The sequence below is a fragment of the Actinia tenebrosa genome, unplaced genomic scaffold, assembly GCF_029948245.1.
Source record: "Actinia tenebrosa isolate PJP-AT-01 unplaced genomic scaffold, QUT_ActTen_1.0 PGA_scaffold1__47_contigs__length_23844297, whole genome shotgun sequence".
NCBI lineage: Eukaryota > Metazoa > Cnidaria > Anthozoa > Actiniaria > Actiniidae > Actinia > Actinia tenebrosa.
Window position 1 is genome coordinate 19,427,261 of NW_028292578.1, and position 25,330 is coordinate 19,452,590.

The window sequence follows — 25,330 nt, forward strand, 5'->3', positions numbered from 1 at the left end:
GGGAAAAATGCTTATTTCTCAAAAGCAAAAATATATTTTCACAAATAAACTACACCATGATGATTGGGACATAATAGGCTAACAATACTAAAAGTATGAGCAAAATCGATTTTTTGAAGCTTGCCACTAATTGTTTGATGTTTGCTGACATCCGCTCTTAAGGAATTTCGCTAGGATTAACCGCAGCATAGAGGCATTCGTGTACTGCATCCTGGGAGCGCAGGTAAATACCCGCGCTCCCATCGTTGGATCCCAAGGCGCTTCACAGGAAACGCAACAGGAATTCCTAACCCTGTTTGAGTCCGCAATAATAGAAAATGACATATCTAAATCGGTGCAGAGATATCAATTAGCGGTGCAGCAATCCAAAGTGCGGCTGGATTACGCTTTGTCGCCTGGTTGTTGGTTAATGCCAAGTAACTTGGTTATTAACACCCATTCCGTTGTGGGTTATAACAACAAACTTCGACGAGCTACTAAGGATATGAAGTTTGGGGTGAATGACGTGAACTCTGACATGACCAAGGGCATTCCTCACTTCGTAGAGAACCCAAAAAAAGAGGTAGAAAAGCCATCTAAGAAGGCGCATGTAGAAAAACCAGTAAAAAAGGTTATGCCGCCTGAGGAATATGACCATAACCTACTAAAAGCCGGCTTAGCAGTCGCGGGTGTTGGTTTGAGCTATTATATATGGCGATGAACAACCCCTACGTAGCTGGAGTAGATTGTGTCTATACGACTTACGCAGGCGAGAAAAAATACACCCAGAGCTCTTGGGTTGATGTCGCCGGAATGTCCGTGGACTTGAACTACTCGGGAAAGAAGTTAATTTTATGCAGTATTTGCATTGGCGCGAGTAGTCACGCCAACGTCGGTTTTAGGTTCCTGGATGAGAATGGCATACTGCAGCCTATGAGAAATAAGACAAACAACAGGGAGCCTGTACATTTCTCCGTAGAGCCCAACCCCAACAGCGATGAAAATCATTCCGTTTGGACTTCCCACATGGTCGCCGATTGTCATGGGAAGGTAAAGCTGCAGATAAGAGTAGACGACACCGAGAGCGTTTGCGTAAATAGCATAGAGAACCAAAGGGATAATGATTACAATCACAAGACCATTAGCACTCTTACGGTGCTTAGTCTCTAGAAGTAAACTATGTTCCCTGTAATATATGAATCCACACTTAAAAGAAACACATCATACTTGCTTTTTAGATGAAAAGGAGTATAAAGAAGGGAACGAGTGGCTCGATATCGGAATGTGGGTTGAAGTTGGGGGCTTAGGATTAATAATATGTACTATTAGCATTAACACGGAATTGGGTGCAAACGTGGCGTTTAGGTTCGTCGACGAGAATAACCACCCATTGCTGCCTTACAGAACAAAGAATAATAATAGGGTTCCAGCTCATTTCTCGTCGGAGCCCTCTGCAATGAGTGGAGAAGACTTGACGCCGGTTACTTTTCATATGATAGTCAATTGCCAATATGTCAAGCTGCAAATTCTCCCCCACGATGGTAATGTAAGTATAAATCATGTCGGCGAAGCTAACAAGCCCAACAGTATCTGGAATCATAAGCCCATTAGCACTATGACCACCATACCGCTAGTTCCGCATTATCAAGGCGGTGCTAATACTATCTTTACTTATCCCCAGTCGAGGACGCCTCGGATGCTCGACGACGATAAGCCACCAGTAACGTACAAGGATAAGATTAACCCTTCATCTTCTTCAGGAGGACCACCCCAATAGCGACGACTAATATCCAAATGTTGTTACCCACGAACTTCAACAGTTCTCCGCCGGCCCTAAGTGCCAAGGAAACAACCGAACCCAGCAGCCCAGGCAAGCCGGCTGCCATCTTTTTTCCCAAGTCCGTTAGTCCACTGCCTAATTTCTTTACGCCCGCGCCCGTAGCCTTAAGTGTGGACAAGATTACTCCTACTACGCTCGAAATAGCGACCGCAAATGCCAGCGGCACGCCATACTTCAAAAGGGCCCTTTTTATCTTTTCCTTGGTGGTAAGCCCCAGCTCCTTTTCCTTACCTTCTATTTGCGTTTGTAATTCCACCAGTCTTTCCTGAAGGGTTTCTACTTCCTTTTGGGCTGCCTCCCTTTCTTCTTCAGGGCGAGTTTGATCTTCGATTATTGCTCGCTGTCGATCTATTTCGTACTCCAAGTCTTCGACGGCCTGTTGAAGTTGCCGTATTTGTTCCTCCACCACTGCCTTGTCCACCATTAATTGCCTTTCTCTGTCGACAGACTCCATTAATTCTTGTCCTAAGCGCTGTAGTTCCGTGTCTTTTCCCGCCGCTTCATTCAAAGCAGCCCTTAACTGATTCCTTGCGTCGCTTTTTTCGTCCAACGCCTTAGAAAGTCTATTCCTAAAGTCTACGATTTCGTCGGCATGGCTTTTAGAAGTTAGTTTATTTTGTTTAATGAATTCGTCTTCCAATTCTCCTATGCGCTCCTGCAATGCTTGGTTTTCCTCCTGGACGGCTTCGAAGCGACTGACGATACCGCCTTCTTCCTTGGTTACGTCATTAAGTTGTCGCGTAAGGTCGTCGATGGTTATGTTATTTTCCTGTATTTCCTTCTTAAGTGCTTCCTTTTCAGCCTCGCTGCCTTTTTCCCCTAATTGGCTAAGTTTTTCCTGACACTCCTCTTGCAGTCTGATTGCGGATCTGAGGGCATCTTCGCTGCCAGGCAGTGAAATGCCTTTAACGAAGGCCTCCTTAGCAACTTTCGTATCCTCTTTAGCTAAAGTGCTTAAAGTTGACAACCTGGGCGTTCCCAGCGCCCTTGTGACTCCTTTTGGAAGCTGGTTGTTAAGCAGGCTGGCATTCCTCCTTTGATACAGGTTGTGCCATTTTTCCCTACCCGATTCTCTAACTTGAACCTGCCCTTTGTCTCCTATTTGGAAGTCCAAAGGAGCCAGGTCTAGGCTTTGGTATCGCTCTCTTAGGTCCTTGATGCTGTCCGCTATTAAGTCCGACCGCACGCCAAGGGATTCCATTTGTAAGTATTCTGGAATGGGCGTGTGGGGGTTCTTAGACCTAAATTTATCTCTTAAGGAACGCATAGCATCGCGGGCCCTGCTGCCATATTTGCGTCTTAGCTTATCGAAGAGACCTCGGGAGTCTACGTTGTCATCAGGAAGCAAAGACTCGTATTCTTCGTCATTAATGTCAACTTGACCTTCTTCGGTAAGGGGATCAAAATCCGTTCCTTCTACTTCCATTATATATGATAAGCTCAAAGTTAAATCCCAACGTATTACCTAAGCAGGTTGGCGGACTAAAGGCAGAACGCACCTTTCACCGGGTCACATTCACGCCTTCTAGCGCAAAGCCAGGAGAAACCTTGTATGTAGGCGTGCCCCGCCTAACGGATAACCTAGTATTGGTTCCTGGCACCCTGGCGTTAAGGTTTGACCTAGCAATACAACCAAGCACAAAATTAGAAACTTACGTCGTCAATAACGCAGGCAGAAACCTCGTCTCTAAGATGAGAATCAAGTTTGCTGGGGAATCCCTTTTGGACTTAAATAGGTACGATCTGTATACCACCTATAAGGACCTATGGTTAACGGTCTTTGACCGCGCACAAAAGATAGAGCAGGGAATTGGAAGCGTCATTCTTCGTAAGGTCCGCAGTGATACTAAGACACAACCTACGGATTCTGGTGACGCAACGGCAGTAGCAGACGCAAAGCGAATAAAGACCGCCTATGGCATTAAGTATGTTATCCCGCTGGACTTTGAAGTGATTACGAACCATGGTGTGTATTACCCCAGACAGTTATCCGAGTTACAGTTTGAAGTAACCCTAGCGGATACCACAAACATCTTGCAGATGGACGCATCTGGGACAGCACTTACCGGAAGTATTCATCCCTATTCTGTTACCAACTTAGAGCTGCAGTACGAAACGGTATACAGCGAAGAGCTGGCCCGTAGCGCCGGCATGGAATACAGTGCAGGGAAGGCATTCCTTTACGACCACGTAGTGATGTATAAGACATTTAGCTTCTTGGATAAGACGGATGAGGTTATCAATCAAAGCATTAACCTCCCCCGAAGAAGTCTCACGGGGTTGATGTTGGTGTTTGCCAAACCCTACGAAGCCGGCAAGCGCGACTCCGAAGCGTTCCACAACCCCAACATTACTAACGTGGGGGTAAATGTCAACGGCGTTCCAAACAAGGTTTACTCGCAGGGAATAAAGCCCGAAGACGTGTACAGGGAGGCAAAGCGTAAGTTTGGCGACCAAATTAGCCCCGAGGAATTCTTTAAGGATAAGTACGCGCTGTGGATTGATATGCGCACCATCAACGACGAAGACCTACATGGTCAGGGTTTACGTCTAGTAAATACGCAGGATGGCATAACATTGGAAATTAAACGCACCAAGAATACTGACGCGCAGGACGCTGACAAAATAAACTGCTATATCTTCGTGGTGTCTGACGCGCAACTGAGCGTGGAAATGAATCAGCTAAAGAGCGTTGCCTATTGATGGCCATAAAAAATATGCTATATATACGATGCTTCGCGTCTTCGAAAACAACGACACCAAACTGCAATGCATAGTGCAAAGCGAAACTTTGTACTTCAAAGCAAAGGAAGTGGCTGCCGCGTTGGGATATGAAAAGCCAAGGAATGCGATTAGAGAGCACGTTTCTGATAAATACCAGAAAAGGTTGGATGAGCTAAAGGGGGCCCTAAAACAGGGCGCCCTTGCTAACGCACAGCCAAATTCCGTGTTTATCTCAGAGCCTGGGTTGTATAAACTGATATTCAGCTCCAAACTACCCAAGGCCGTAGAGTTCCGCGATTGGGTCTTTGAGGAAGTCTTGCCAGCATTAAGGAAGACAGGCAAGTATGAAATAGAAAAGCGCTTTGACGGTCCAAACAAGTTAGTCTTTAAGATAGAAAACGAATTCGACCTACATAAAAAGGTAGTGGACTACATCCGCATGTTTTACCCTAAGATACTTTTAGCACCCGGTCTAGGTGAACTGCAGGATTCGGACGGCAAACGTATAAAGTGCTGGCAGAAAGGATATCAACGCGGTCAGCCCGACTTAATGATCTTGAATGCGCACACACATTACCGTGGTTTCTGCGTAGAGCTGAAGACCCCTAAAGGCAATGGGGTACTTTCTGAGGACCAACGTCGCCTGTTGCACGAATACAAAAGAAATGGTTATAAAGTAATGATCAGTAACGACTACGACGACATCTGCAGAGCCATCACAGAGTATGCACGGGGAATGCGTTTACCATGTAGGTGGTGCTGTAAGCACTTTAAGAACGCGCAGACTCTGGGAACGCATTTAAAGATATTCCATAGGATATATGGTGAGGCAAATACATTGGCGAGATCTAATAGAAGGTATTGCGTATGAAAAATAAGATCAGGATTTGAGACTCTTTGCACAAACCAAGACCTTCATTATTTCTTTTTTATCCCTTACGGGCTTTCTTGACCGCCTCATTACTGGCATGCCAAGCATCAAATCGATCTAAGTACTCTTTAAAACCACCTTGACCCTCATACAAACACTGCCAAATATGTTGGTCACTTCTTTGACAGCCGCAGCGATCACAGTTGGCCTCCCAATGTTCCCTGTTCTCCCACCTTACACCTTCGACGCGGTCAAACTCCGCAAAGCGCTCATCAATTTCCTTCTTCCTTCGTGTTAACTCCTTTGTGGTGTCTACCGGACAACATCGGGCGGCAACGTCACCGTGTTTTAAACAGGCTACGCCAACCAAGTCGTACCCGAGGCATCTGTGTCGGTGCCAGGCGTCGGTAACGTTCTCGTCGCAGCGCACGCATACATTCTTTAAACAAACCCTTTTATTACGATGGTACTCCAAAGCCTGCGCACTGCTGAACTGCTTATTACAGTCTTCGCAAACAGTGACGTTGTTTACTTTCTTACTGCATACCCGTCTTTCGACGTGATATTGCAACCGCTGCTTGCTGCTAAAACCCCTTTTACATTGCTCGCACTCCATTATAACTAAGTGTTATTTAAGCCTTATAAGGGATACTTAATAAAGTCCTGCACGCTTTCCTTAGCCCAGCCCGCCATAGTTATCAGCGCACCAAACCTTTCCGCGCGCTTCAGGCCACACATTTCATCGTACAACTCCTGCACGCGTTCATTCAGCCGGTCTATCTCCTCCCTTTGCATTTCGACCGTCCTCTCCAGGTCTGACTTCTCTTTGACGACGTTAACCATTGCTTTGACTGCTTCCACGGGCTCCATTATATATAAATGGGGTTCATTAGATATAAATGAACCCAGATCACATGCCTTGTAACGCTCTGATAGTAGGACCCACCGGCTGCGGAAAGACCCAATTCATCGTGGAGCAGCTATTAGGACCCTTTAGATACCGCTTCGACTATATCGTGCTGCTTTGCCCCACATACGTGAACAACCGCACCTGGACGGGCATAGGAGTGAAAGACGACGACTTCTTCGTAGATATCTTAGACCCTAACGAGTTATCTGGGCATCTTAAGTTCTGGCACAAACAATTCCCTAAAGATACACAGACACTCCTCATACTGGATGACATTGCCTGTGGGGACGACGTAAAAAGGCGCACCTCCGAATTAGTGAAGCTCGCCTTTAGCGGCAGACACGACAACAGCAGCGTTTGGTTGCTTTCCCAGCAGCTTACCAGCGTCTCTAAGCCCTTCAGGGAAAACATAGGTTCACTTGTCGTATTTTATACTCCGAGCCGGAGTGACCTGGAAACCATCTTAAGCGACTACGGCGGTGAGATAAGCAAGGAACAGTTGCATGAATACATGCGGCATTTAAAAACGCACCAACATTCCAAGATGATCTTCTCTTTGAGGTTTCCGTATTCCATAAAGATATATGGACATTGAGCAGCTCTTAGATGAAGTCCCCACGCAGTTAGATGAAAGTAACCTTAAGGAACAACTTAACATCCTTGTGTCTTCTGGGAAGTGTAAAGAAATGATAGGCAAGGAACTTACCCATGAGCAGGTAAATAAGTTGTCAGAAGAGGAGGTTAAGAAGTTCCATAAGAGGTATGAGGCTGCCCTTGCAAGTAAGACCACGGACGCCGTAGCAGACTCCGCTATCCGACTTGCGACTAAATTGCTTGGACTTGCGCTGCCCATAGACGACGTGGAGCAACTACAGAAGGACATTAGCGAGGACTATGTCATATCCCAAGAACTTAAAATAACCTGTGAGTGGTTGTCTTTGAAGTGCGGTAAGTTAATGGCAGTCGCCTCTGCGGCTTTGCACGTAGCTCAGCACGTCGACTTGAAGGAACTTGCGGGCACCTTTGGTGCCTCTTGGAAGGACTTCAAGAAGGACAGAGAAGTCGAAAAGGTCTTCCAGGCAGCACTTGCTGAGGTACCTGCAAGTGACTTATCAAGTCCTCCTCAAGTACTTGCTTAGGTCATCCGCGGGAGTTACCCAGGTCGCCTCAAGTACTTAGTCAAGTTGTTGTCAAGTCACCTCAAGTACTTAGTCAAGTTGTTGTCAAGTCACCTCAAGTACTTAGTCAAGTCGCCGTTAAGTCATTGCCAAGTACTTAGTCAAGTCGTTGTCAAGTCATTGTCAAGTCGTCATCAAGTTACTTGTCAAGTCCTTCAAGTCCCTTAATATAAGATGAGTGGCACCGAAGAACAACCAGAAAAGGCTCCCGTAGAAGATACCAAGATTACCAAGGCTAAATCTCCAGGCAGAGTTGCCGCGGGGAAGAAGCTCGCGGAGATGAACAGGAAGAACAAAGCCAAAAAGGAAGAAAAGGTGGAGGAAAGAGAAGAGGAATCCTTTATTAATCCTGGGTACGTCATTGGCGCGTTAGGAGTTGCTATAGCAGCAGGCAGCCTCTACTTACAATGGCGGGCTACGAAGCCAAAAGTAAAGTTGGAGCCAGCGCATTACACGCCTACGGAGCCGCCCGTTAGGAAAAGCAAAATCCCTGAAATGGAGTAACCTTCTCGCTTTGTAATATAATGTCAACCAAATTAATTGACGCCGTCCAAGAAGCTGCTATCACAACCTCCATCATCGCCGGTATTGGCTGGGTAGGTAAGAAAGTCCTAAAGGAGGACCTTACTGAGGACCCAAGTAAAAACCTGAGTAACTTTGCTAAGATGACCGCTGCCGTATGCGGGGCTATCATGCTAAGAAATTACCTACAGAAGGAAAAGTACCTCCCTACGGTGTAATATATAATGGCTAGCGTGGTCGTAGGTGGAATTGTTGCAGCTTTAGCATTCACTGGAGCTAATTATGGTGGTCAGTATTTGGATAGATTAGTCAGAGGCGACAAAAGCGGAGAATTAGCCGCCGAAAGGAAGAGACACGACTTAGCGCTGGAGAAATATCAGCGAGACGTGGCGGCTTGGAATGAAAAAAGACAAGCTTACAGGGATTGGTTGGACAAGAACTACCAAGACAAAATGCAGGCAGACAAGAACTTCGAAAATACAGACTACGCCTTTAAACTTTATGCACAGGCGCACCCCGCGGCATTAACGGGGTTGAAAAGGCCCCAGTTCAAGAATTACTATCAGCCTTCTAAGAAACAAAAAGACAATGAATTGGTCTTCGTAGGAGTTGCAGCGCTGGCCGGAGGCGTGGCTTTGGCGTATCTAATATAATGATCGTCTTTTTGGAAAGCAATAAGAATAACTTTACCACTTATCTGAATCCCCCCATCAAAGCCCATAAGGTCCGGCTGGTTAGTTGCTCTTTGTACAATTCTTGGTATAATTTGATTGGCGGCTTTGTCGTTGTGAATTCCCAAAAGCCAAAGTTACCAGATTCCCATTACACCCCCATAACACTGGCTAAGGAGCTAGCAAAGCATGGATATACTCTTACCACAGGATTACCCCATGAAATGACATTCAAGAAAAATAGTGGGAGTGCCAATCTAAAGGACAGTCCATTGGTAGAACTCCTGGGTCTTACTAGTACCACGATAAATAGCGGCAGTACGTATGATGTGAAATGGAAAGTCGCATCCTCTTATGAAGTCTATTGCGACTTGGTCCATAGTTACAACAATGGAGAAAAGTCTTCTCTCATGTCCAAGTTTCTACCCAAAGGTAATCCATTTGACCCAGTAGAATACACTCCCATTTCTTTGAGCTATGACTTGTCTAATTTGGTAGAAAGCATAAACATCACCATCAAAGTGGACGGAAAGACGGTGGATTTTAACGGACGCAAGATCAGTCTTGTTTTGGGATTCATATAATGGGTCGCGTAGAGGACAAACTCAAGAGGATTTACTATGGACCCGAAGGCTACTGGAGAGGAGCGTCAGCTATCAAGAAACTCGCGACCGCGGCCAGGGTATCAGAAGAAACGGCTAAGAACTGGCTAAGAAAACAAACCCTCTGGCAGGTCTATCTTCCCGTGCCCAAGTACATTCCCAGGCCCAGCTTTACCGTAAATGCCCCCAATGAAGTTCATCAGGCGGATTTGCTTTTCTTACCGCACGACAAGGTGAGAAGAAAGACCTATAGATACGCTTTGACCGTAGTTGATATCGCAAGCAGATACAAGGACGCCGAACCCATAACCAGCAAGGATTCTGGGGAAGTCGCAGAAGCCCTAGGTAGGATTTATAAGCGCGTCTTGAAATGGCCTAAGCTGCTGCAAGTGGATGCGGGGACGGAGTTCATGGGCGTCGTTACTAAGACCCTGAAAGACCACAGCACTAAGATTAGGAGAGCCGAAGCTGAGTACCACAGGGGCCAGAGCATCGTCGAAAGATTCAATAAAACCTTGGCCGAGCGTCTCTTTGGGTACCAGTATTGGAAAGAGCTGGAAGATCCCTCCAAACGCAACAGGGAATGGACTCAGAGGCTCCCCCAGGTCATCGCGGCTTTGAACAACGAGGCGGCCAGGGCTACGGGAATGAAACCCAAGGATGCCATAAAAAAGAAACACGTGGAACACAAGTCCTACGTCAGAAGTTCGAGGGCGGTCGGACTGAAGGAAAAAAAGCTCCCCCGCGACATAGTGGTCAGATACCTCTATCAGCCGGGGGAACTTGAAGGTGGCAGTAAGAGAGCCACGGATCCTAACTGGTCTTTGGAAACGTATGAGATTTCGAAGTCCGTCACCAAGGAAGGGCAACCCGTGTTGTATTACCTAGATGGCCCAAGTCGCGGATTCGTCAAGGAAGAGCTGCTCATAGTCCCCAAAGACTCAGAGTAGTGCTGCTCCACGCGCCCGATTACACTCTAGGCATGTCAGTCTTACGTTGCCTCTGCAATGCCCGCGCTTGTTGTTGATACGATCCACGGAGAACTGCTGATCGTCATTTGGGTCAAACCTCCATAGTAGAGGTATGTTACATTTGGCGCACCTTGCCCCTTTCTTATAGACGTCGTCCACGCATAGGTCGAACGTCATATTTTTTTCTTCGTCGTGCCGCTTGTAGCGAAGGAGTTTCTTAGCAATGTTCTCTTTGGCTATGTCTTCTGGCGTCTTATCGTAACGCAGTTGCGGCCCCCAGCTTCTCTTCAACTGTTTGGCACATTCTACGCGGCTTACGGCGGTGTAGATAAGGTTGCTCCAACACAGCCGCTGGTCTATGATCCATAAGGTTTCTTTTATGGTAAGCCCTTGCGCACTATGGACTGTCATGCAATAACCAAGCCTCCAATCCGGGTGGCTGGTTATTTTTTCGACCTTTCCTAAAGACACCCATGCTTTATCGTGGGTTACAGCGTTCTTTATTACCTTCTTTGTGCCTGGTATGATAACGTCCTTTTTTTGCGCCCGGGTATCTCGCGGCCGGTAACAAACGGGCACTAACTCTTTAGGGAATTTGTGGCGATGTATTTGCAGCAGGTCCTTTTCTATCCTGGCTTGACTGGCGCGGCGGCTGGAAAGAACAACGTCGGTAGGACACCAAGCGGCTAAAAACTCTTTGTAAGAATGCGCTTTAACTCTTTTACGTAATACTTCGCTTTGCTTCTCGTCATTAAGGCCGCGAAGTTCTTTCTTAAAGTGACGTATATGATCTTTGCTACGATAGTCTTCGTTGGCTTCGTCTACGTAGTTTACCGTTTCCACGAGCCATTTATGCGGCATTTGGCCGCCTATAGGAGGCGGTTGGCAAGGATCGCCTGCGAATATTACCTGACACTTGCCTTTCAAGAATGCTACGAACTCTTTAAGCAAATGCAGCGGCACCGTACAAACTTCGTCCCAAAGAATTATGGGAGGAACTTCAACCGCCTCAGGAACCCACTTTTGACCGTTCCATCGGAAAAAGCTATGCATTCGGGAGCTCGCGTTCCAGGCGGTGCGTTGGTGTGAGCACCTTGATGCCCGGGAAAAGGCTAAGAACTCTCGTGGTTTTACCACTTCCTCCCGCGCCGTAAATGTAAGACATGGCGTTGTAAGATAATGGATCCTTAACCGTTGGGTAAATCTCTTCAGTTGGTTCTACTCTTCCGTGCGCATGGTTTTCATTGTAAGTTACTCTTTGTCGCCATGCTCTTATCTCCTCGTCTTTTATGCGCCACTGCCCACTTTCTGCTATCTCGTCATCGGTGTAATATTCCTTTACCTTTTCCAACACTTCCGGTTTGACGTACAAAGAATCGGTTGCAACCCTTGGAATATCTTCTTTGTCGAAGCGTAAGAGCATCGTTAGCAGGTTAATATGCGCGTAAGTTAACATGCTTGCGCGTAAATGGTAATATTGCGGCCTATAATCCTGGTAATAACACAAAGCATTCCAGTCGTAAGTCTTATCTTCTATGCGATACTGCCAGTTCTCCACCGACACCATAGTTCCTTCTTCGTGGGCGCGTTTGATAAGGAATTCCAGCTCTCCGGCGTCTGTAACCAAACGGCGTTGTAGGTATTTATCCCCTTCTTTTGCGCCCTGTGTGAACTTTCCTATTACTATTCTGGCGGTTGCGTTGTCTTGCGGTAACCATTTCGTGTAGGAGGAATGCGCTAATATTGCTTCATGCGCCGTGTAAATTAAAAGTTCTTTCTCTTCTAAGAACTTTAACAAAGGAACAGGAATCCATTCTTTCTCCTGCAAATGCTTACCATACCAGGCGTAAATTATAGGATGTGAGTTCTCTCTTAAGCTCCAGCTGGTCAAACGGACAAATCCTGTCGCAGGCGCATCATAATGCCCGTCTAAGGATACTCGGAAGAATTGCGAAGATGGATGCCCATAACGGTCATAATAAGGTTTACAATCTCCTTGGCCTTTAAAACTGGCGGGGTAACAATGTTTCATATCTAAGGAAACGTATTCGTCTTGGTCATATTCCATGTTCCATAAACCGCCATGACCGTGTTCTACGCATGCTTTGTGTATTTCCATATCTTTAGGCGTTGGACACCAACCATTTCGTTTCTTCGCAGCTAAGAAGTCTAGTGATCTTGCAGTCATGGCTTCGTTAGAAAGATCCTCCCCTAAATCTTCACAGACGCTTAGTATTTTCTGGTGTTCTAATTCCGGCCTGTATAAAGTTCCATCCTGCGTGATAAACTGCTTACCATCCTCGTCCATTAACCAAACTGAATTCTCTTTCAGCAAATCAGGCAGCGGGTAATTTTTATACACCTTGACTTCTTTCCTGCGGGGGAACTTTACGTCCCTCCACGCGTGCCCATTATGCTGGTATATCACAATAGGACCTCCACGGCCGCCGTACTTGTGCGTCCCGGGGTAAATGAAGCCGTCGGTGATATCTTTCACCCAAATACGCCTTTCTAAGAGTTTTTCTAACTTCTTTATGTTTTCTATGGTGCCTCCTGCTCTGCGGGTGGCATCTTCCCACTTTCTTATGGCGTCCTTTCTTTGCTGGGTTAACTTACCGCCCCTTGCGGCATCTTTGAAGAATTCGCGGACCAATTTGGCCACACAGTTTCCAGGATGTCGCATTGGTTGTAGCTTCTTTGGATTAGGCTCTCTTAAAAGGTACGCAGCATAAATGACCACGGAGACAGGGTAAGCAACCTCATAGAAGAGGCTGTCGATTCCTATTAGCGCTCCTGGCGGCGTATCTTCGTTCAAGATGAACAAGGATTTCTTACCGCTGGCCTTTATTGGTCTACGTCCTTTTTCGATGTGCCATTCTCCGTCAGAATACTTTATGAAAGTTAACTCCAAACGATAGTCGCCTTCCGGCATAAGGTTTAGAATATGTTCTGCTCTTTCTTCGTCCATTATGTATTCTAATTCGCCTTCTGCGTAAGTCGTAAAGGCGAAATCACAATCTAGATTGTTTAAAACACGCGTTCGTAAACGCCTAACAGTCTTATTCTTGATCTTTGGAATGTTGTCCATTATATCTAAGGTGTTATTTAGGCACTGTTTGTAACCTTTTTCTCTCCTCAAATTGTTAGTTTTAGCAACCTTTTTCTCTCCTCAAATCGTTAGTTTTTAGCAACCTTTTACTCTCCTCAAATCGTTAGTTTTCGTTTATATCCTAGTGTATCAAAAGCACTGTTAGAAGTATTTCCTTTTTCTCTCCTCAAATCGTTAGTTTTTATCAACCTTTTTTTAGTTAGTTTTCGTCTATATCCTAGTGTATCAAAAGCACTGTTAGAAGTATTACTACAGCAGCAGTAAGTGCAAATGCGCGCCGAAATCGGGGGCATTTTAACAATTATTGAGGAATTGTTAAAATGCGGACGCGTTCGGAATTCCGCGGGTTAAACCCGCAAATATACGACGTCAATCGCGAGTCACACTTACTGCTGCTTAGGTAAGTACTGTATAGTAGGTTGTATGTAGGTGCGTAAGTGGGTAGGTAGGTTAAGGTAGATGGGATGGTTGGTAGGTAGGTGGGTAGATAGCTGTGGGTATGTACATTGGTAGATAGGGAGGTAGGTAGGCAGACCTATAGCTAAATAGATAGCTGGGTAGGATGTAAGTAGCGATACATAGGTAGGTGGGCAGGAAAGTAAGGAGTAGTGTTATATGGGTGGGTTACTCTCTACTCCATTTATTAATTTTCTTGCTTCTATATATCTTGGGGGTTCACAGTAGCTGTTTTCAATTTAAAGATACAGTCAATCAATGTTTTCACTAGAGTCTCCTATATCCAGCTGCTATAAGTGTTGTTTCCTTTATGGTTTTCTCTTTCTTTATTAGTATTATTATTATTTACTCCAATCTAATTTGTTTTAGGATTTTCCTATTTCTATACTTATTCTTGTAACAATTATCAAACAGTAAAAAATGACCAATTTGCTACCTAACTTGATTAGCATTGCTATTTTTAGGTAGCAAGTGGTTCCTCAAATTTTTATCGTAATCTTAAAAATATTTAACAATTAATTTGCAAATCAGAGGGCACAAATAAAGTTCTATTCTATTGTTACTCAACATTCAGTAGCTAATTAGGGGAGTATGTGTTGCATGCACGTGTGACGACACTAAATAGCAGCTGTGTAGAAGACAAACATTATGGTTTTGCATAATGACAGATTATTTCCAAAGGATAAATGTTCTATTGTTTTGTCCTACAACATGGCTGCCGTGAAACCTCTGTATAATTAGCTACCCAATACAATTCCCTTAAAAAAATAATAAAAAGTATACAACATGTTTATATATATATATATATATATATATATATATAAGAAATCTGTGAATCAATTTTCCGTAAAATAGTGCTCAATACATCGATAGAAGTAGAGCAGAATATTTGTTTGAGAAGAAAAAGTCAAGACAACATTTTTCCCGACAAGCCTGTTTCGTGAATTGCTTCACTCTTCAGGGGATTTAATGATAAGAATATTCGTTACTATCATTTATATAGAAAAAGTATACATAATTAATTAGTGGATGTAGTTTAGCTGTTGCGTAATAATGCTTTGTTTCTGTGGCGGCATGAAGATACAAGTTCGTTGCGCTTATTTAATGATGAGAGTTCCGGTCGATAAATTATTAGAAACTTTTCTTTAAGACAAAGGTTACATCTTTTGCTGGAGCTGCTGTAGGCGGAGCTTGAAGATAGGACGCGCCATAAAATGGAGTAGCTGATATTACCGTTCTTGAGAGTCCAGATGTATTTGCTGAGTTCAGTCGAGTTTTTATGTTGTTCGTGGCGGAATGAGGCGGTGTGGTTTCTGTATCTTGTTTTGAAGTCGTTTTCTGTGAGTCCTATGTATGTTGCGGTAGTGTTGTTGTCCTTTCTTGTGACGGTGGCTTGGTATACAACTGAAGATTGGAGGCAGTTGCCATTAAGCGGGCAATTGTTCTTTTGTCGGCAGTTGCATGTTTTCTTGTCCTTTGTGTTGTTTGCGGTGTCGTTGTCGTCTCTCGGTGGATGTAAAATGCGCTTGTTGTGATTGTCAATGATTTGTTTGGCATTGTTCATGCAGCTGTAACTGATCTTGATGGTGTTACGATTAAAGACTTTCCTAAGATTATGGCCTCTAGGAAAGTGTTTATCAACTAGGCCAAGGAATCTCTGTCCGATATTGGTGCTGACATTTTTGCTAAATGGGGGGTTGTACCAGAGTATGCCGTTTCGTTGTCTGTTTTTGCGTTTTGTGGTCGCGGTTGGTTCGTAGTTTAGGATGTACTGGTATCCGCTTTCGTCAAGTGCTTTTTGATATGGAGGGGCAGCTTGGTCGAAGGATGCTTTGTCGGATGAAAGGGATGACAGTCGTCTGTTGATGCCGGCAGGTATGTTGTTGGTAGTGGTTGGTGGATGGTTGCTCTCACGGTGGACGTACTGCAGTGTAGTGTTAGGCTTTATGTAGGGCTGGTAGGTATTTTGGTTTAGGTTGAAAGTAGCATCTAGGAAGTTGATGATCTGCTTGTTGGCTTCGATGGTGATGCGTAGTCCGTTGTTGTTGAAGATTCGGCAAATGTCTTTCTTGATATTTTCAGTTTCTCTCGGTGTGGCGTTAGAAATGGCTAGTCCGTCGTCTCGGTACAGCCCTACGTTGATGTTAAGGTTCTGTAGTTGAGAAAGAAGAAAACTTCCTACTAACTCGCATGTTTCAGCGCCGTCATAGCTGCCCATTGTAACGTCAAATGTTGTGTCTCCTTTCTTCTGCCATTGTTGCTGCTTGTGTATGAGGATTGCTTTCTTGGCATGAATTATGATGTTTTGTTCGTCGTTGGTGATATTGTCGTATGTTGAGGCGAAGTCAAGCGCTCTGTTAAGGAGGTCATGGCTGATATTCTGCTCTACTTCTATCGATGTATTGAGCACTATTTTACGGAAAATTGATTCACAGATTTCTTATATATATATATATATATATATATATATATATATATATATATATATATAGAAGTTATATTAACAGTGCTTTTGTGAGTTAATAATCAAAGAGTCGAGAAAACCTAATGTATTTTACAAAGAATGACCTGATTTAGGCAATGGAAATACTAGCTAAGGTTTCTTTTAAACGAAAAGGGACGAAAATGAGAAGAAAGAGCGATGGCGGCGTATGGCAGTCAATATACTCACCACAGAACTCGAAGTCATCTGGACAATCGTATTCATCAGCCAGCTCTAGTCTTAGTACGACTAGAGAGATAGACATTTAATTGATATCCAAGCAATAAAAGGGCTAAACGCAATTCATTTTGGTTCAATATTTCAAACGTTTCGTTTTTTTGTCAAAAATAAAATAAAACAAATAAAATAGAACGTTGCGCCTGCGATGACCCAGCGGCAGTCCGCAAGTATGTTACGCATCACCAATTATTGGTCCCCAGGTCTCTTTTGCTTCACGGTCAAGATGGCGGACGAACTTGAACTTTTTCCAGCTTAATTGTTTGTATTGCAGGTGACCATTTCTTTGGCAAATAATAAGCTTTATAACGTAGGCCTTTATTAATCAGAAAGTTTTACGCCAAGAGCTTGATATGGAGTTTTACAGTTCCCGGCGCCATCTTGGACTAGGTAACCGCGCATGCATGATAGCGAGGCTGGAGTTGAGTCGCGTCTTGGATTTGGTAGAAGTTTGTATAAATACTGTGAAGTTTTTCCTGGTTTATCTCAATTTTTTAAAAAATGGATGAAACTTCATATCCCGAAGAAGCTTCTTCCGATTCTTTGAAGAGGAGAGGAAAGCACTGTGCGGCTTTTGGTTGCACGAACAGCTTTTACGGAGCAGACGGCAGGCCTACCGGTTACCATTTCTTTCGTTTCCCCATGGACATCCAGAGAAGAAACCGATGGTGCAATTTGATAAAGCGTATGCATGGAAAGGACGGGTTCTTCGTAACAAACAGCACTTATATTTGCTCTGAACATTTCAGAGAAGAACAAATTGACAAGAAATTGAGTGGTCGCTGGGATTTAAAGAAAGGTTTGTATGTACAATATTGCTTGTTACTTTGTTTATTACAGATGATAAAAGGAAGATGAGCCTGAAGTCTTAAAATGTTGACTATGTTTTTATATTTCGTTTCTCTCCCATAAAATTGAATGAAAGATCGTTTAATTTTAGTCCCAAAGCCTTTTGAACAAGAAATTTATTTCTACTCAGTATTGACTTTGTTATTAAACTTAATTTTAACACTCAAGCAAATAAACTGAATGCCATGTACTACTTTATTAGCAAATCTGATATATTTCTATTCCCTATCGTAATACCTTTATAAACAAAAAACAAAATAATACCTTTGTAAACAAAAAAATATTGCAAGTTCAAACACACTATATATAGTAACTTGAAATAATAACGATCATTTTATCTTATTTCTTATACATATCTGTTACTATCTTACTTCAGGTGCAGAGCCATCTAAGTTTAGTTGGACTGAACAGAAAATGCAAAGAAAGCCACCTGCTAAAAGATCATATCCAGAAACAAACACGAAGCAAAAAGAAATGGCTCAAGAACCGAAAGAATTATCTTCAAGTAAAGAAGTTGTATCTTCTGTTGACAATGTGTCAGTTTCATTATGTTATGATTCAACTGAAAATATGCCGTCACCAACAGCTGAATCAGAAATTTTAACTGAAACACCAACCACATCAGATACTATTGCTGATCTACAAAGACGGATGGAACTACTGCAAAGTGAATTAGCTGACTGTCAACAAAAACTAAATGAAGCTGAAAAAAGCAAATCAGTATTATTGGAACGTCAGTTTTCGCTTGAAAAAATCAAACAAGACACTGATGCAATCCTGTTCTATACTGGATTTCCCTGCTATGAAGCACTGATCAGTTTCTTCAACTTTATTGAGCCCAAACTTCTTAAGATGCAGTATTGGAAGGGGGATAGCAGATTAGTAAAAGACAGCCAAGACTATCAAGAGGATCAAAATAGAAAGAAACCTGGGCCTTCAAGAAAGCTATCTTACTTGGATGAGTTTCTACTAGTACTGATGAGACTCAAGGCTGGGCTTTTTGTCCAAGACCTTGCTGACAGATTTGGTATCAGCAAAGGCCTTGTTTCCAGGGTATGCATTACATGGATAAATTTCCTTTACCTTGAGCTGAAAGGCATGTTCCCATTTCCTTCACAAGAACTGGTCAGAAAGAATATGCCAAAAGAGTTTGAACAATATGCAACCACTAGAATAATATTGGATTGTACAGAGATTTTTATTCAGCGACCTTCTGCAATGCTAGCACAGTCAGAGACCTGGTCTGACTATAAACATCACAATACTTGGAAATTGCTTGTGGGAGTAACTCCAAATGGCCAAGTGACATTCTTGTCTGACCTTTGGGGCGGACGGGTATCTGACAAGCAAATTACAAAAGAAAGTGGTGTATTAGAGTTGCTAGAAGATGGTGACAATGTCGTGGTTGACCGAGGATTTGACATCTTTGATCTTGTACCTGAAGGTGTCACTGTGAATATGCCACCATTTCTGGGTGGCAGACAGCAAATGACAGCTAAAGAAACAGAAGAAACAATAAGTATTGCTTCTGTTCGTATTCATGTTGAACGGGCAATAGGAAGAATGAAAACCTATCATATTTTAGATGGTACACTTCCAAACAAATTAAGCCCCTATGCAACGCAAATAGCCACAGTTTGTGGTTTATTAACAAACTTTCTGCCCCCTTTATTGCCTCCTGCTAATCTTGAACAGCCTGTTGACTAGAATCCTAGTTTATTTTCCCAGGGTGACAGGTAGGAATTCTGTAAATATTTGAAGACTATCACTTATTAAATATGCACTTGGATAGAAATTGATGAAATTTGGAAATGTCAACTTTACATTTTTCCCCCATATGGCTGCAATAGCTGCTAAGCAAAAGTGAGCCTTAAAAATTATCAATTATTTCAATATCTTAATTGTGAGTATAGATGACCTTGTTTAATTTTAACCCTATTGCTCTTTAACTGTTTAAACCAAAATATCTTGGTGATAAAATGCTCTAAATAGAAAACTTTGTGAACAGTAGTTCTTAAAAGTCATCTATATTCATCATAGTCAGTAAACGTTTTACTGTTTTTCAAGCTGTATCTATTACAATTTTATTTGACTGATATTCATCATTACTAATTTCATCTATGAATATTAAGTTTCCAATTATGACCAATTTTTATCCAAGTATTTTTTAAGAGCTTGATATCATATTTAGCTATGAATTTTCATATTATATCACAAATGAGTGAGTTTTCAAGTATATATGTTTCCCAGTTTATTTTCTGGTTCATTTTCAAGTTTTTTCACCCAAGTATCATCATGATATAGTTTTTATCATGGCTTTATCATATTAATGTGAAATCTAAATGTGAAATAGAAATAAATTATTATGAAATGGATTGTTATTCTAAGCTAGAATTCTAAATCCTTATACTTCCCTCTGTAATTTTAACTTCAAGCCACTTCTGTAACAGGTATACTCTCCATATGGATGCCAACCACCCTGTAGGTAAAGAGATTTTCCTCGCTGCACCCTCCTAGTTAGCAATTCAGGGAGAAAAGCCCTTCTGTAAAAATAAACAAGCTTTGGAAGGATATCATTATGCCATCTGCCCTTATCAAAATGGATATTTTCAATGAAAAGTGGCAAGTTTTCTCCAAAGTACACCACAAAAATGATTCCTTTCAAAGAGATGTTGGAGCAATACAGCTGACCTTGAATCTGGTAGTGGTGGTGGTGGTTCCTCTTGAGTCTCACAGCCCCATCAGTCAGATATTCCAAAAAGAAGTTTTTGGTTTTACATGCATCTTGCACTGTCATGCCTGCTTTGCTGAAAGGGCACTTGATCTCCATTCCCCACTTTTCATTTGTATTAATGTTGGTAACTATTCTGTCCAAACTAGCTCCAAGAAAAGGTTTGTTAATTGATAGTAGTAGTCCAACTTCCTCTACTTTGACTTCAACCCCATTCTTGCTCATTTCTGAAATGTATAGAGTCACAGCCTTATGCTCATTTTCAATACCATACTGAACAGCTTCTGTTGTAAAATTAGAATATAATATTGCTTTTATTTTCTTGGAGGGATCCACTTTGGTTTTTGCTGCCATACCAAAATTTGAGGCTGTCAGCACAGTTTTTCTTTTTTCAATCCACAGTTTGTTAAGGGACTGCCCCCTAGTCTGCCTTTCAGTTGCATCAATCACTTCCTGAGTAATGCTCAAACTTTGAACATGTACATCAATCATGCTCTTAAAGTGTTTTGTAGCTATATCATAGCTGTCATTGAAGGGAGTGGCCTGCAGTTGGCCATTCGTTTCATCTGCTGTAGACACTGTGGGACACCTTGATCTTATGTCATGAAAAAGAAAAAATGAGCTTGAAGGTAGACAATTTTGGAGATTTTCACAAAATATTTTGAATCTCTCTGCATCTAGAATACGCTGCTGTGGAGGTCGTGGATCAAACTTTATAATTTTGGGTTGTAGTCGAATGTTTTTCTTGCCAAATCTTATTTTTCGTATTAAGATTTTGTCCAGGGGCTTGGCTGCAACGCTATTGTTACGTGGGACGACCCACACAGATAAACGTGATGTACAAGATAAAGGTTCAGGGTGTTTCTGTAGGCCTCTCCTCGTAAAATCCTCAAGAGCAAACAATACACCCCCTACATGGTTGCATTTCCCCTTGCCCTTTAAACCAAGTCCAGCCGGACAGGTGCAAGTTGCACGCAAAACATCAAACTGAGATGAGAGCTCTATCAAAACTCTGTGCGGTGTCTTCTTCATCGATGGTAAAACAATTGCTTTTACATACCTCTTCCCTTCGTGTATTTTGCTTTCCAGCCTTTTAACATATCCTTCATAAAAAAATTGGTAAGATTTAAGTTTCTTGTAATTAGTGGCCTTAAGCACGATATGACGGTATTTACGAGTCGAAACCACCAGGTAATCGTATAGCTGAATAAACGTTAGTTCTGGGAGCTGACGCAGGTCTGTTGACCATCCAAGTGCGGATATTCTTTTCATAGTCTCTTCATACTTGAAATCGCCTGCGGTCTCTATGTTTTCCTGGCGAGATTTAGGTAACACGTCCCTCATGAGTAAAGCGTAAACTTTTAAAACTAAGTCCTCCTTAATACCGCCAGTTTCTTCTGAATTCGCTCTCAAAATTTCCCTCAGATCTTTTGCCTTTAGCTTTTGTATATCCTCTAATGTCGCATATTCCTTGTCTCGATATAATATCACCATTTTCGAAAAGAATTCGTAATAAAAATGCTTAGATTTGTCGAATGTTACCAAAAATGCTGGGGTTTTCCTTTTTATTTACATCAGCTGACTCATCTCCAGCCTCGCTATCATGTATGCGCTGTTTCATAGTCCAAGATGGCGCCGGGAACTGTAAAAAGGAGTAATAGTCGAGCCGCACTGAAGTATTTATATTTGGTTTTAAAGTTGTCGCAATTCTTCGGCAACCAAACAGGAATTTCTAACACAGCGAGAGAACTCGATCCATAATGGGTTTCCGAAAAGTTGCTTTTTACTCTATTCTGGCCCTGGTCGCCCTTTACACTGCTATTCACTATCCAGAGATTCCTGCCGGCGTATTTCGTCTTATTAATAATATTTTACCAAAGTTTATTCAATTTTTGTCGCACATCGCGGTAAAAACCAGAGACTACTGCGCACAAGACTTAGGAAAAGATGTCACAAGAGTTTCAGCCATTCTCTTCCAGATGTCCAGCTCGATATCTCAAGTTTTAACGCCTTTAGGGAAACAGTTTGGTCAAAATATCGTGGATGCGCTGGAAGGTGTTCACAAAAATGCAATGTCATATACCGAAGATGGCCTAAACCAGATACTTGGCGTTGAAGGTAAGAGTATAAATCGGCAATAGAATTTTAAGAAAATCCGTACCTAGTGGGCCTTTTATAAAAGTTATAAAACTAAAGAAAGGATGTAATCTTAATCTGCTTAAGCTTCAATTAATTAATAATGCAGCAAAATTATTGACTATAAAACTTGAATCAAGTGAATAATTATTTGAAAAAAAATTAATCAATTTATATTTTGCTGCCAAGATGCAAACTTTCTGATTTGGGATTCATTTGCCTCGCACACAAGAACCTTGCAGTGCGTGTCATTAATTCCAAACATAATCTGAATAATCTTATTTGGGTAGGTTTAAAAACAATTTATTTGTAATTTGGTGTATGATGGTGATGAAGATTATGATGGTAGTGGTGATGATGATGATGAAATTACTCTAGAGCAGCCTAAAGGGGGATGGGGGGACTTTGATTGGAAAGTGTATTTGTATAAGTCATACTAAGTTGGGGGCTGAGAAATGATAATATATTGTATTAATTCAGCAAAAAGTCATAGGATTGTAGCCTCTCAGCCCCTCCCTCTCAATACTTACTGTGATGACGATGGTAGTAGTGATTAAGTGATTGTGATGATAGTCATGATCAGGGGCAGATCCAGGGGGATGAAGGGGGTGCACACCCCCCTGGTTCAACTTTGTGCCCCTTCTTCAAAGAATCCAATACTGATTTTTTCCTTTTGATTCTAAGGGGTGCACCCCTCCTGAGTTAACCTTGTGTGCAGCACCTCCTTGAACAAAATCCTGGATCCGCCCCTGATGATGACGCTTCATGTTGATGCAGTAATAAAGGACAGTGTCAAAAGTACTACAATAATAAACAATGTTCAAAATTATAAAACCTTTAATTATAATAATTATCTCTATATTTATTTCCATAGATTCTTTGCTTCCTCATCATGTAACAGCAAGTCGTCACAAGCTAATTTCTCTTATCCTGCTTGGCCTGTGGATTGTGATGGGTGTCATCTCCCTCACAAGATTATCTTACAACAAGTTCTTTCTCCTCATGTCCAGCTCATTTTTGGTTCATTCCATATTTGGCCCAGTCTGGTGTGTACGACGGCTAGCATTTCTCATTGGTTTATGTATGTGGATTGGCTCTCTTGTTGCGAACAAACCTATCCCAGCAGCTATTGCTATACTGATTCTATTTCTTTTGACGGGATTGAGGAAATGGAGAAAGCAGTTGGCTAAAGCAAAAAGTGCAGAAGATTTGATGAATTTCAACAGGACCATGGACCAGAGAATGGACAGCCTTGAGAGAAAAGTTGATGTGATTCTTGCGAAAGTGGAGTTCTTGGTGGATAGAATCCCAGACAGAGCAAACTATAAGCACGCATAAGAAATGGGATCAAAAATTATTAAATGACTGGAGGTATTGGTTATTGCACTACAGATATTATGGCTAAATGGAATCATGTGATTTATTAACTTTGTCCTTTGGTTGGTCTTTCAATTTTTTTCTTTTGTTTCTTTATGGGCCAAGTGATTTCTTTTGTAATACTTTTTCATTGCACAATTATATGTATTATATATGTATTATATATTATATTTATCATCAGTATCATCATTATTCATTTTGCTTATTTTCCTTTGGTTGTTGAGTTAATAAAGACTATCAATAAACGATAAGCAAACCTTCTGTTGGCCCAAGAGTGATGTTGCCTCTTATTGTGTCCAGCCCTTGAACTGCCAATCTTTTCTCACACTACAAACACAACTTTAGATTGCAGTGTCATTATTATGTCTAACTTACAAGAAGGCAAAAATTAAAAATAATTCGTATAGTACTCAAAATAATCTGCAAAAATTTTGATTTGTCTTTCATGCCAAATGCACAATTTCCTTTCTTGACAGCAAGATCTTAAGACTACGCAGCGTGCAAAAAATCATACAATATGTCATAGTGTCTTATGCAGGTTAAAGTCCAAAACATCGCGCACAATGGTTACCAGTTAATATTTTCTTGTTTCGTTCTATTTCTTGCCACAAGAGTTGAAGGATTTTTTCCAGTTTCTAGGCTTCGTGATAGCTTAACGTAAAAAGCTAGTCGGCACCAACAAAACAGTTTCAAACCCAAAAATGCAAATGATTGATAACAGTGTGCGATTTATGACTAGTTGTTTTTCGTCTTCATCTAATCACTTAAAAGTAAATTATAATAATGTATATTTTTCTTGTTTAAAAGCGCGCGCATGCGCTGTGATCAAGCAACATTGGTGTAAGTACTTGTACAGTATGTACAGGTCAGATGTCACTGCGAAAATAGTTTGCAAAATACCACATATGAGATACCACCTTAGATACCTCGAATACAAATCATTGTTAGCAATGCTGTTAATATTACTAGCTAGCGTATCCAAGATCCCAAGTGTTTGAAAATATGGTTTTGGCATTTCTCATTGCTCATAAAAAATCAATGCTAAACAATCCAGCCGCACCATGAAATAACTTGATTGTGTTTCTGCTGTTTTTGCTGATGTACAAAGACACAACTCCGTCAACCATTTCAACCAATCCTGATAGCTACAGGCAAACCTTCCAAACGAAAAATGAAGAAACTAAAATACCCTGAAAAAGTTAAATTACAAGGAGAAATGCAAGGAAAAATGCCAAAAGACTTTCACTAAACCCCTCAGTCGCCAGCCTTACCCATATGAAAATCACTGGTGTCAAATGCCATATATCATATTCCGGCGAGCTCACTTCCGGTACGAAGCTCATATGTTGAGCGAGAAAATACACGGATTTTTCGACTATTTTACGCTCTCTCGTGAATTTAAGTGAGTCTGTCTTTCATTTACCACTGGATTTAAGTAAAGCAGTATGTAAACCATTACTAGTAGTAATATTAAATGATTTGAGGCATTTTTCGGTACGTCAAATCTGTGTTTTCCGAGTACCGTTGAGAGTCGATTTTACAAGGCGTTACTCGATTCTCGACTATCTAGCTGCGAATAACTGGGTCTAGCTTCAATACCCGCCTTTGAATCATGATTTTACCGCCAAATCTGAAATCTTGAATAAATTATCTTTGTTTTGATATATTATAAGTCGACTTTTGTG

At 42.0% G+C, this 25,330-nt stretch overlaps 4 protein-coding genes and 1 long non-coding RNA gene across 5 annotated transcripts in view; 2 read left to right on the plus strand and 3 right to left on the minus strand.

Annotated features, from left to right (window-relative positions):
• The window catches only part of LOC116297782 (uncharacterized), a 46,655-nt gene extending 29,983 nt beyond the window's left edge, over nt 1–16,672 (minus strand). Inside the window, 1 exon segment of the mRNA XM_089032968.1 lies at nt 16,505–16,672. Coding sequence (XP_088889094.1) covers nt 16,505–16,580 — 76 coding nt within the window. The 5' untranslated portion in view covers nt 16,581–16,672.
• A 317-nt stretch (nt 16,673–16,989) lies between these two features.
• On the plus strand, nt 16,990–19,695 carry LOC116290449 (uncharacterized). Its single transcript, XM_089033425.1, has 2 exons — nt 16,990–17,351; nt 17,778–19,695. The coding sequence occupies exons 1-2, from the start codon at nt 17,054–17,056 to the stop codon at nt 19,106–19,108; spliced, it is 1,629 nt and encodes a 542-aa protein (XP_088889551.1). The 5' UTR covers nt 16,990–17,053; the 3' UTR covers nt 19,109–19,695.
• A 110-nt stretch (nt 19,696–19,805) lies between these two features.
• On the minus strand, nt 19,806–21,659 carry LOC148910041 (uncharacterized). Its single transcript, XM_089032497.1, has one exon. The coding sequence runs from the start codon at nt 21,624–21,626 to the stop codon at nt 19,806–19,808; it is 1,821 nt and encodes a 606-aa protein (XP_088888623.1). The 5' UTR covers nt 21,627–21,659.
• A 94-nt stretch (nt 21,660–21,753) lies between these two features.
• On the plus strand, nt 21,754–23,906 carry LOC148910042 (uncharacterized). Its single transcript, XM_089032206.1, has 2 exons — nt 21,754–22,250; nt 23,143–23,906. Exons 1-2 carry the CDS (start codon nt 21,893–21,895, stop codon nt 23,604–23,606), a joined length of 822 nt encoding a protein of 273 aa, XP_088888332.1. The 5' UTR covers nt 21,754–21,892; the 3' UTR covers nt 23,607–23,906.
• On the minus strand, nt 23,088–24,908 carry LOC148910043 (uncharacterized). The gene is made up of 2 exons (XR_016120144.1): nt 23,903–24,908; nt 23,088–23,590 (listed from the first exon to the last, which is right to left on the minus strand). It is a non-coding gene; the product is annotated as an uncharacterized LOC148910043 (long non-coding RNA).
• Nucleotides 24,909–25,330: the final 422 nt, after the last annotated feature.